This window comes from Staurois parvus, unplaced genomic scaffold, assembly GCF_062004578.1.
Source record: "Staurois parvus isolate SC_StPar_1 unplaced genomic scaffold, SC_StPar_1.0 ptg001079l, whole genome shotgun sequence".
Lineage (NCBI taxonomy): Eukaryota > Metazoa > Chordata > Amphibia > Anura > Ranidae > Staurois > Staurois parvus.
In genome coordinates, this window is record NW_028318875.1 from 42,125 (window position 1) to 54,413 (window position 12,289).

The window sequence follows — 12,289 nt, forward strand, 5'->3', positions numbered from 1 at the left end:
CCCTCAAGTCCACCGACCTGATGATGGTGAGGGATGGTGTGACCTTCCTGTGTGGAATCCCGGGAATACAGAGGACGGGGACATTTCTCTGGTGGGTTCCTGGTATTAGGCGGCTCCATAGTATCCTTGTGTCCTTCTGAAAGCTCCTCCATTACTCCATACTCCTCATCCTCCTCTTTATACTCTTCTTTAACGACAATATTATAATCCCCGAGGATTCCTCTCTAAATATATAATAATACATTCATTGTAACAAACATGCTGTGTATACATTATAACTACCAATTATTCTTGAACATCTACCTGATGGTGGTGAGGGATGGTGTGACCTTCTTGTGTGGAATCCCAGGAATACAGAGGAAGGGGACATCTCTCTGGTGGGTTCCCACGACTGGATCCATCTACCTGATGATGGTGGGGGATGGTGTGACCGTCCTGTGTGGAATCCTGGGAATACAGAGGACGGGAACATCTCTCTGGTGGGTTCCCGTAGCTGGATGACTCCACCATGTTGTCCTGGTACAGATCTTTGTGTCCTTCTGGAATCTCTGACTCCTCCATCACCCCATCCTCATCCTCCTCATGTTTTATCTCTTCTTTAACCTCAACTGTAGAATCTCTCAGGTTTCCACTCTGAATATATAATAAAATGACATCAATGGTAACAATACAGATAATGTACAGATCCTAATGATACTATCAGTGATTGTTCCTCATCTACCTGATGATGGTGAGGGATGGTGTGACCTTCCTCTGAGAAATCCCGGGAATACAGAGGACAGGGACATCTCTCTGGTGGGTTCCCATGACTGGATCCATCTACCTGATGATGGTGAGGGATGGTGTGACCTTCCTGTGTGGAATCCCGGGAATACAGAGGATGGGGACATCTCTCTGGTGGGTTCCCATGACTGGATCCATCTGTAGGAAACACACACACTGACTGAATCCATTCTTTCTATATGTTTATCAGATGATGGGGGATCTATGTGTTTATCAGATGATGGGGGATCTAGGTGGATCCTCCGTACTGCTCTCTCCTTTCCAATAAAGTCTCCTCTTACCCGGTGATGTGAGGGGCAACTGATTGTCCATCATGACGTTCTTGTAGAGGTCCTTGTGTCCTTCTAAATACTCCCACTCCTCCATGGAGAAATAGACAGGGACATCCCAGCAGTAATATCATGTGACCTCCCAGAATCCTCCTCAGCTCTCTGGTCAGGTCTGTGTTTTGTCAATAAGAGAAGAGTGATGTCATGTCAGTATTTAGTCACCTGGGATCTACATCCAACATTTTAAAGTAGCTTCCAGACTCCAATAAGTTCCTCCCTCAAACCCCCATATCCAGTGGGCCAGAGATGTGTGGAAGAGGACAAGGGTCAGAAAGGCCCTTGACCAAATCTCACCTGCAGACCCCCACAACCACCAGGCCAGGGTTGTGTGGAAGAGGCCCTTGTCCTTATCAACATGGGGACATATTTAGGGCATTTGGTGTACCATGGTTTAGAATGATATGGGGGCAGGGATTCAACACTTGCTGCCCACCTTCCTTGCCAGCCAGGATGCATGCCCACTTTTGGGGAGGACCTCAAACTTTTTTTTTTCATTCTTTTTACATGGAACCCCCCTTGCAATCCATACCAGACCCTCATCAAGGGTTAATGTTTGGTATGAATTTTTACAGGGAACCCCTCATTTTTTTCCTTGGGATCCCCCCTTGCAATCCACATCAGAACCTTATCAAGGGTAAGCGTTTGGTATGAATATTTAGAGGAAACCCCACATTTGTTTTCCATGGGATCCCCCCGTGCAATCCACATCAGACGCTCATCAAGGGTAAGTGTTTGGTATTAATTTTTAGAGGGAACCCCACATTTTCTTCCTTGGGATCCCCCTTGCAATCCACATCAGAGCATTATCAAGGGTGTTTAGTATGAATTTTTACAGGGAACCCCACATTTTCTTCCTTGGGATCCCCCTTGCAATCCACATCAGACCATCATCAAGGGTAAGTGTTGGTATGAATTTTTAGAGGGAACCCCAAATTTTTTTCCATGGGCCCCCCTCCCTTGCAATCCACATCAGACCCTCATCAAGGGTAAATGTTTGGTATGAATTTTTAGAGGGAACCCCACATTTTTTTTCCATGGGCCCTCTCCCTTGCAATCCACATCAGTGCACCACGTCATTTGTAGGTTTAAAGGGGTTCTAAAGGCTGAAGGTTTTTTCACCTTCACAGCATCTCTATCTTACAACTTTAAGTTCACCGACATGCAACTGCAAATGTCTCACCAACATCTGGACGGGTGCGTGAGGATCCACCACACGTGCTTCAGATGAATGCATAAGATAGGAGGTTACACATATATATTTCTACAGATGTAGTCCTAGAAGACAACACAACGGGAGGGTTACTGGGCGTAAATAGAACATCAGATCTTATTACCTCCTCTGCTTCCACTTCCACCAATGTCTCCTCTCTACTTCCTCCAGATTCACCTCTCACCCGGAACTTATTTATACCTGACACCACTTCCTGTCTTCCATAGAGACTTCCTGTCTGGGTAGACATGAGTTGACCACCTCGGTGGAAGTAGAGCTCAGAGGAACTGCAGCCTCCGAGAAACGTCTCGTAGTGTGACCCCGGCCTTGTACTGTGTGTCTATGGACTGTATGTCCCTATAGATACTCTATATGGCTTTTGCCATGTAAGCATACAACTGTATCATCCATCTCACCCTCAGCTTTGGACTCTAGGACATCCACCTTCAACCAGGGTTCCTCCAGAAGTTGATAGGGGTTCCTTGAGCAGATTGACCTTCATTTGATGGTGCCATAGTTTCGGGGTCAACGCCACTTAGTAGAGCCAGTTGCATGAAGCAAATGATCTTTTTAGCTGTCTGTAGGGGTTGCATTCTGGCCACCACTGTAAAGGTTGCATTTTTCCCACTGACCACCAACGTAAGAGGCATTTTTCTCACCACCGATGATTTGGTTTCAGTAAGGGATCCCTGAGGCCTGAAAAGTACTTCAAGGGTTCCTCTGGGGTAAAAAGGTTGAGAAAGGCTGCTCTAGGAATTTGGTAAGCTGCAAGTATCCCCTATATTGGAAGACCTTCTTGAAGACACTAGCAGCTGAGTGCTAGCTTGGGTCTAGAGCAGGGGTCTCCATACTATGGCCCTCCAGGTGTTGAGGAACTGCAAACTCGATAAATAAGTGCCAAGAGGCCTTGTAAGATAAGGCAGTAATGTGTTAATATTCTGCTTGGTCGTTGATAGGGGTTCCTTGAGCAGATTGACCTTCATTTTATGGTGCCTTAGTTCCGGGGTCAACGCCACTTAGTAGAGACAGTTGCATGAACCCAATGATCTTTTAGCTGTCTGTGAGGGTTGCATTCTGGCCACCACTGTAAAGGTTGCATTTTTCCCACTGACTACCAACGTAAGAGGCATTTTTCTCACCACCGATGAGTTGGTTTCAGTAAGGGTTCCCTGAGGCCTGAAAAGTACTTCAAGGGTTCCTCTGGGGTAAAAAAGGTTGAGAAAGGCTGCTCTAGGAATTTGGTAAGCTGCAAGGATCCCCTATATTGGAAGACCTTCTTGAAGACACTGGCAGCTGAGTGCTACTTTGGGTCTAGAGCAGGGGTCTCCAAACTATGGCCCTCCAGGTGTTGAGGAACTGCAAGTCCCACGAGGCCTTGCAAGACAAGGCAGTAATGTGTTAATATTCTGCTTGGTCAGAGTGGAAACACCATTTGTAATCCTATTCTTACGTTCCAACTCTGTTACTCATCCCCTCCCTATGGGGGACAGCCATAGTCTGTTTCCTCTAGACCAGGGGTCTCCAAACTATGGCCCTCCAGCTGCTGAAGTACTACAAGTCCCATAATGCCTCAGAGTCGTCAGAGTCTTGCAAGGCCTCGTGGGACTTGCAGTTCCTCAACACTTGGAGGGCCATAGTTTGGAGACCCCTGGTCTAAAGAAAGCAGACTTTGGTTGTCCCCCACATGGAGGTGATGAGTAACAGAGTTGGAACATAAGAATAGGATTACAAATAGTGGTTCCACTTTGGCCAAGCAGAATATTAACACATTACTGCCTTGTCTTGCAAGGTCTCGTGGGACTTGCAGTTCCTCAACACCTGGAGGGCCATAGTTTGGAGACCCCTGGTCTAAAGAAAGCAGACTTTGGTTGTCCCCCACATGGAGGTGATGAGTAACAGAGTTGGAACGTAAGAATAGGATTACAAATTGTGGTTCCACTCTGGCCAAGCAGAATATTAACACATAACTGCCTTGTCTTGCAAGGTCTCGTGGGACTTGCAGTTACTCAACACCTGGAGGGCCATAGTTTGGAGACCCCTGGTCTACACCCAAGGTAGCACTCAGCTGCCTAGTCTATGTAAAGAGTCTACTTATACCAGGGTTTTTTGTTTTGTACAGAACTGAACTCACCAATTATGGGGGTGATACTCCTTCTTTATGTTCTTACCAAGACCAAGAAAAGATCCCGATGCCCTCATCGTAGTATAATATGCAATAATACTACATAAAGGAACCTCCCACCTCTATATTAACCTCACCTGGATTATGCACCTTTGTTGTGGTTCATTCCCATGAAGATTGGGTTAGTGACCCAACATCTAAGGGACTATGACTGTGTACCCTGCTCTTTGTAGGTTGGTCAGATCTCCTTAGAGATTGGAGTCTCCTGAGATGGGACCAGGATGGGATGAGGAGGCATGATTTGGACAGGGATTGGATGTGGGCTTGAAAGGATAGTTCAGAATCCAGGATTACCCCTAGCACCCTGGCATGCGGAGATGGGTTGATAGTGATGCTATTGATCCTGACCATGAAATCAGGGGAAGAGGCACGTGGGGGAGGACATGTAATGAGCTCAGTTTTGGATAGAGTTTTAGGAAGTGGAGTGACATCCAGCCTGATATGTCTGTTAGTAAATCGGTGATACGTGAGGAAACTGATGGGGTGAGCTGAGGAGTAGAGAGATAGATTTGTGTGTCATCAGCATAGAAACGGTATTGGAAACCATGGGAAGCTATCAGCTGACCCAAGGAAGAAATGTAGATGGAGAATAGGAGAGGTCCAAGGACAGAACCTTGGGGGACCCCGACAGTAAGAGGAGTAGGAAAGGAGGAATTAGAGTTGTGACACTGAAGGTACTGTGAGATAGGTAAGTGTGATGGAGGTGTAGGTGGGACAGAACACACGCGGAGAGCAGTGGGGCACACAAGGCTTTTATTGAGTGATTTGGAGAGCGCACCATAAATATAGGAAGGTTTTGGCAAAAGAAAAGGAGCACACAACAGGGAGGCAGACTAGCAGGCCATGGGTTCAGTCCAGGGGGCACAGAGCAGAAGGCAGGCTCTGGCAGGCCATGGGTTCAGTCCGGGGGGGGCACACAGCAGAAGGCAGGCTCTAGCAGACCATGAGTTCATTCCGGGGGGCACACAGCAGAAGGCAGGCTCTAGCAGGCCATGGGTTCATTCCGTGGGGCACACAGCAGAAGGCAGGCTCTGGCAGGCCATGGGTTCAGTCCGGGGGGGCACACAGAAGGCAGGCTCTGGCAGGCCATGGGTTCAGTCCAGGGGGCACACAGAAGGCAGGCTCTGGCAGGCCATGGGTTTAGTCCGGGGGGCACACAGAAGGCAGGCTCTGGCAGGCCATGGGTTCAGTCCAGGGGGCACACAGAAGGCAGGCCATGGGTTCAGTATGGGTGGCACACAGAAGGCAGGCTCTGTCAGGCCATGGGTTCAGTCCGGGGGGCACACAGCAGAAGGCAGGCCATGGGTTCAGTCCAGGGGGCACACAGAAGGCAGGCTCTGGCAGGCCATGGGTTCAGTCCGGGGGGCAGACAGAAGGCAGGCTCTGGCAGGCCATGGGTTCAGTCCAGGGGGCACACAGAAGGCAGGCCATGGGTTCAGTATGGGTGGCACACAGAAGGCAGGCTCTGTCAGGCCATGGGTTCAGTCCGGGGGGCACACAGCAGAAGGCAGGCCATGGGTTCAGTCCGGTAGACACACAAGGCAGGCTCTGGCAGGCCATGGGTTCAGTCCAGGGGGCACACAGAAGGCAGGCTCTGGCAGGCCATGGGTTCAGTCCGGGGGGCCCGCAGCAGAAGGCAGGCCATGGGTTCAGTCCGGGGGGCACACAGCAGAAGGCAGGCTCTCGGTTCGGTCCGGCTTGACTGTAGGATCTGGCCATAGCAGAGGACCTCTCACAGCACCCTGGGTTACGAGCAGGGAGAAGATACCCTCTGCCCGCGTCCTGCTCCGGTCTTTGCTCCCTGGCGTTGTGTTGCCGTGGCAAAAAGCCCCGCCCCCTCACTCCGGCTGTGCGGCCTTTGTCTCCAGCGGGTGCAGAGCGCAGGAGACTCAGGGCCGCGCTGTGCCCGCCGAGACGAGGGGAGGCAACATCCAGGCAGCCTGCATGTAGGGAATTATGTCTCATTGACCCCATATCTCTCTATAAAGAGGACCTGTCACTAATTATGTCTCATTGACCCCCCATATCTCTCCATAAAGAGGAGCTGTCACTAATTATGTCTCATTGACCCCATATCTCTCTATAAAGAGGACCCGTCACTAATTATGTCTCATTGACCCCCCATATCTCTCCATAAAGAGGACCCGTCACTAAGTATGTCTCATTGACCCCATATCTCTCCATAAAGAGGACCCATCACTAATTATTTCTCATTGACCCCCCATATCTCTCCATAAAGAGGACCCGTCACTAATTGTGTTTCATTGTCCCCCCATATCTCTCTATAAAGAGGACCCATCACTAATTATGTCTCATTGACCCCCCATATCTCTCCATAAAGAGGACCCGTCACTAATTATGTCTCATTGACCCCCCATATCTCTCCATAAAGAGGACCCGTCACTAATTATGTCTCATTGACCCCCCATATCTCTCCATAAAGAGGACCCGTCACTAATTATGTCTCATTGACCCCCCATATCTCTCTATAAAGAGGACCCGTCACTAATTATGTCTCATTGACCCCCCATATCTCTCTATAAAGAGGACCCGTCACTAATTATGTCTCATTGTCCCCCCATATCTCTCCATAAAGAGGACCCGTCACTAATTATGTCTCATTGTCCCCCCATATCGCCCCATAAAGAGGACCCGTCACTAATTATGTCTCATTGACCCCATATCTCTCCATAAAGAGGACCCGTCACTAATTATTTCTCATTGACCCCATATCTCTCCATAAAGAGGACCCGTCACTAATTATGTCTCATTGTCCCCCCATATCTCTCCATAAAGAGGACCCGTCACTAATTATGTCTCATTGACCCCCCATATCTCTCCATAAAGCAGACCCGTCACTAATTATTTCTCATTGACCCCCCATATCTCTCCATAAAGAGGACCCGTCACTAATTATGTCTCATTGTCCCCCCACATCTCTCCATAAAGAGGACCCGTCACTAATTATTCATTGTCCTAATTGTACTAATGTTTCATTGTCCCCCCACATCTCTCTATAAAGAGGACCCGTCACTAATTATTTCTCATTGACCCCATATCTCTCTATAAAGAGGACCCATCACTAATTATGTCTCATTGACCCCCCATATCTCTCCATAAAGAGGACCCGTCACAAATTATGTCTCATTGTCCCCCCATATCTCTCCATAAAGAGGACCCGTCACTAATTATGTCTCATTGACCCCATATCTCTCCATAAAAAGGACCCGTCACTAATTATGTCTCATTGACCCCATATCTCTCCATAAAGAGGACCCGTCACTAATTATGTCTTATTGACCCCTCATATCTCTCCATAAAGAGGACCTGTCACTAATTATGTCTCATTGTCCCCATATCTCTCCATAAAGAGGACCCGTCACTAATTATGTCTCATTGACCCCATATCTCTCCATAAAAAGGACCCGTCCCTAATTATGTCTCATTGACCCCATATCTCTCCATAAAGAGGACCCGTCACTAATTATGTCTCATTGACCCCCCATATCTCTCCATAAAGAGGACCTGTCACTAATTATGTCTCATTGTCCCCATATCTCCCCATAAAGAGGACCCGTCACTAATTATGTCTCATTGTCCCCATATCTCTGCATAAAGAGGACCCGTCACTAATTATTTCTCATTGACCCCATATCTCTCCATAAAGAGGACCTGTCACTAATTATGTCTCATTGTCCCCCCATATCTCTCCATAAAGAGGACCTGTCACTAATTATTTCTCATTGACCCCCATATCTCTCCATAAAGAGGACCTGTCACTAATTATTTCTCATTGACCCCCATATCTCTCAATAAAGATGACCTGTCACTAATTATTTCTCATTGACCCCATATCTCTCCATAAAGAGGACCTGTCACTAATTATGTCTCATTGTCCCCCCATATCTCTCCATAAAGAGGACCCGTCACTAATTATTTCTCATTGACCCCATATCTCTCCATAAAGAGGACCTGTCACTAATTATGTCTCATTGTCCCCCCATATCTCTCCATAAAGAGGACCTGTCACTAATTATTTCTCATTGACCCCCATATCTCTCCATAAAGAGGACCTGTCACTAATTATTTCTCATTGACCCCCATATCTCTCCATAAAGATGACCTGTCACTAATTATTTCTCATTGACCCCATATCTCTCCATAAAGAGGACCTGTCACTAATTATGTCTCATTGTCCCCCCATATCTCTCCATAAAGAGGACCTGTCACTAATTATTTCTCATTGACCCCCATATCTCTCCATAAAGAGGACCTGTCACTAATTATGTCTCATTGTCCCCACATATCTCTCCATAAAGAGGACCTGTCACTAATTATTTCTCATTAACCCCCATATCTCTCCATAAAGAGGACCTGTCACTAATTATGTCTCATTGTCCCCCCATATCTCTCCATAAAGAGGACTTGTCACTAATTATTTCTATCACAGGGGATGCACGCATTCCTTGTGATAGGAATAAAAGTGGTTAAAATGTTTTTTAAAAGGGACAGTGCAAAAAAAAAAAGTTTAAAGTGCCCCCGTCCTTGTCGGCAGTGGCGAACGCATATGTAGGCCACGCCTCCTCGAAAATCATCTGCCTCACTCAGAGGAAGAATTTGCCTTTCCATCTATGTGGAACCGCTGATGTCTATCCAGATTACACTTTCATGAAAAGCATTTCCCACACTCAGGACAGGAATGCGGCTTCTCCTCCGTGTAGCATTTCTGGTGTTCATGAAGCCTGTACTTCCATGTAAAACATTTCCCGCACTCAGAGCAGGAATATGGCTTTTTGCCCGTGTGGCATTTCAGATGCACAGCGAGATTAAATTGACATGAAAAGCATTTCCCGCAGTCAGGGCAGGAATATGGTCTCTCCTTTGTGTGGCATCTCTGATGTTCATAAAGATTGTGCTTTCTTGAAAAACATTTCCCGCACTCAGGACAGGAATACGGCTTCTCCCCGGAATAAGACCTCTGGTGTGTAGCGAGATCCGTTTTACATACAAAACTTTTCCTGCACTCAGAGCAGGAATACGGCTTTTCACCCATGTGGTGTTTCAGATGCCTATTGAGATTCGTTTTATATAAAAAAAACATATCCCGCACTCAGGGCAGGAATAAGGCTTCTCCCCTGTGTGGCTTCACTGATGTTCATACAGACTGTACTTCCACGAAAAACATTTCCCGAACTCAGAACAAGAATACGGTTTCTCCCCCGTGTGAGATCTCTGATATGTGACCATTTCTGATTTATAAAGAAAACATTTCCCGCACTCAGGACAGGAATGAAGCTGCTCAAGAGTTGTGTGGATTATCTGATGTCTGGTAAGATAAGACGTCTGTGTAAAACATTTCCCGCACTCAGGACACGAATACGGCTTCTCACCTGTGTGGCATCTCTGATGTACGACCAGTTCTGATTTACGAAGAAAAGATTTCCCGCACTCAGAACAGGAATGAGGTTTTTCACCCGCGAGCGATCGTTGATGTGCAGAAAAATTGCTTTTCTTTGAAAAACTTTTCCGCACTCAGAACAGAAAAATGGCTTCTCTACCATGTGAGATCCCTGATGTTCAGCCAGTTCTGATTTATAAAGAAAACATTTCCCGCACTCAGGACAGGAATGAAGCTTCTCCCTCGTGTGTAATCTCTGATGTGCAGAAAGTTTGCACTTCTCTGAGAAACGTTTCCCACACTCGGGACAAGAAAACGGCTTCTACCCCTTGTGGAATCTTTGATGTTTCACCTGTAGCGATTTATAGAAAAATATTTCTCCGCAGATGGCACAGGAATATTTATTCTGAACCGTTTGAGATCTCTGATGGACAGAAAGATCGCAATGCTTGGAAAATCGTTTCCCGCACTCAGGACAGGAATGTAGCTCCTCACCTATGAATGAGCTCTGATGTGCAGAAAAATTGGACTTCCGTGAAAAACATTTCCCGCACACAGCACAGGAATATGGCTTCTCCCCCGTGTGAGATTTCTGATGTGTTACCAGTTCTGATTTGTAAAGAAAACATTTCCCACACTCGGCACAGGAATGAAGCTTCTCACCTGCGTGAGATCTCTGATGTACAGAAAAACAATATTTCCGTGAAAAAGATTTTCCGCACTCAGGACAGGGAAACGTCTTCTCCCCCTGAACCCCGGCCCCACCCCCCCACAGTACAAGGTTGCTCAGAGTCAGAGGGATCCCATGGTCTCTCCACACTGGGAAGTCCACCATCCATAGCGGAGCTCATTGCCTTTTCTCCGGCACAATCTCCTGGGATGTCCTCATCTTCCATTTTACAACCTGGAGATAAAGTGAGACGATCCTTTGAGGGTTTCTCCATGGCGGGTCCTGGAAAAATAGAAAAACATCATCAATAGATAGGAGAGGGTTAGTTCACTTCCATCAAGATTCCATCTGGATCAGGGAGATAGCAGGGAGCAGATGTTCTCTGTGGATGTCCCACAGATGTGTTCACACAAGCACAAGCCTAGGCACTGGGTCATGTGATCTCTAACAGGCAAGAGGGTCATTACGCACCTTGTGGGAAAAATAGACTAAATGATGTCTATAAATATAACGGCCCGAAGCTCAACTACAACATTGACCTATAAGTTTGCAAGAAGAAGAGGGAACAACCAGGAAAGGTTCGATCTGTGTTATCATATCTGTGCGACTGGAACCAGCCCAATACTATAGGCAGATGTTCATCAGATGATGGGGGATCTAGGTGGACCCTCCGTACTGCTCTCTCCTTTCCAATAAAGTCTCCTCTTACCCGGTGATGTGAGGGGCGGCTGATTGTCCATCATGACGTCCTTGTAGAGGTCCTTGTGTCCTTCTAAATACTCCCACTCCTCCATGGAGAAATAGACAGTGACATCCTGACACCTTATAGGAACCTGACACACACAATGATACAGTCACCATCCAGACACATCCCTTGTCTGTTACTGGAGAATATCCCAGAATTCCCGGCACCGCTCACCTCTCCTGTCAGCAGCTCCATCATCTTCTTGGTGACTTCTAGAATCTTCTGCATGTTGTGTCTCTCAGGGTTTAGGGAGTCACATGGAGGCACTGTAATGGTCATATGATCACCTGACTTCAGAAGAGGAAATCTCTGTATTGGGGAACCAATAGGAACATCATGTTAGACTCCCAGAATCCTCCTCACCTCTCCGGTCAGGGCTGTGTTTTATTAATAGAGATGAGAGTGACGTCATGTGACCTCCCAGAATCCTCCTCACCTCTCCGGTCAGCAGGTAGATGATCTCCAGGGTGAGGTTTAGTATCTTCTCAATCATGTGACTCCGGTCCTCCTCATTGATGTGGTCATGTGAATGGGAATATACAAATTTAGTATAGTCGCATGACCGCACAATTGTATTTCAAAGTGCCACAGTGCTGAAAACTGGCCTGGGCAGGAAGGGGGAGGGGAGTGCTCAGTGTTGAAGTGGTTAAAAGAGGATGTGGACATCACACTTCAGGAGGATCCCACACTTTTCTGTTTTCTATTTTTCAGACCATTCTCTGTAAACCCCAGAGATGGATGTGCGGGAAAATCCCAGGAGATCAGCAGTTTTTGAAATACTCAGACCAGCCTGCCTGGCATCAACAGCCATGCCACGTTCAAAGTCACTTACAGTGAAGGAAATGCGTATTTGCTCCCCTGCTGATGTTGAATGTTCGCCCACTCACATAGAAATGATCGGTCTAAAAATCAAATGTTCGGTGTATTGTAACACTGAGAGACAGAATAGCAACAACAAATTCAGCAGAAATG

General features: G+C 47.1%; 2 protein-coding genes and 1 pseudogene across 6 annotated transcripts in view; 1 reads left to right on the forward strand and 2 right to left on the reverse strand.

Annotated features, from left to right (window-relative positions):
- The window catches only part of LOC149440459 (uncharacterized), a 200,408-nt gene that overhangs the window by 17,498 nt on the left and 170,621 nt on the right, over positions 1-12,289 (forward strand). The gene's annotated exons all lie outside the window — the stretch shown is intronic.
- LOC149440461 (uncharacterized) overlaps positions 1-12,289 on the reverse strand; it is a 60,714-nt gene that overhangs the window by 3,718 nt on the left and 44,707 nt on the right. For 2 of the 5 annotated variants that reach the window (XM_089658515.1, XM_089658519.1), the window contains 4 exons: positions 11,282-11,405; positions 722-921; positions 304-633; positions 18-224 (listed from right to left, as the gene is read on the reverse strand). In XM_089658515.1, the coding sequence (XP_089514641.1) occupies positions 18-224; positions 304-633; positions 722-921; positions 11,282-11,405 (861 nt within the window). The other 3 variants (XM_089658516.1, XM_089658518.1, XM_089658517.1) reach the window with 3 other exon arrangements.
- Positions 9,171-10,897, reverse strand: LOC149440462 (uncharacterized; annotated as a pseudogene).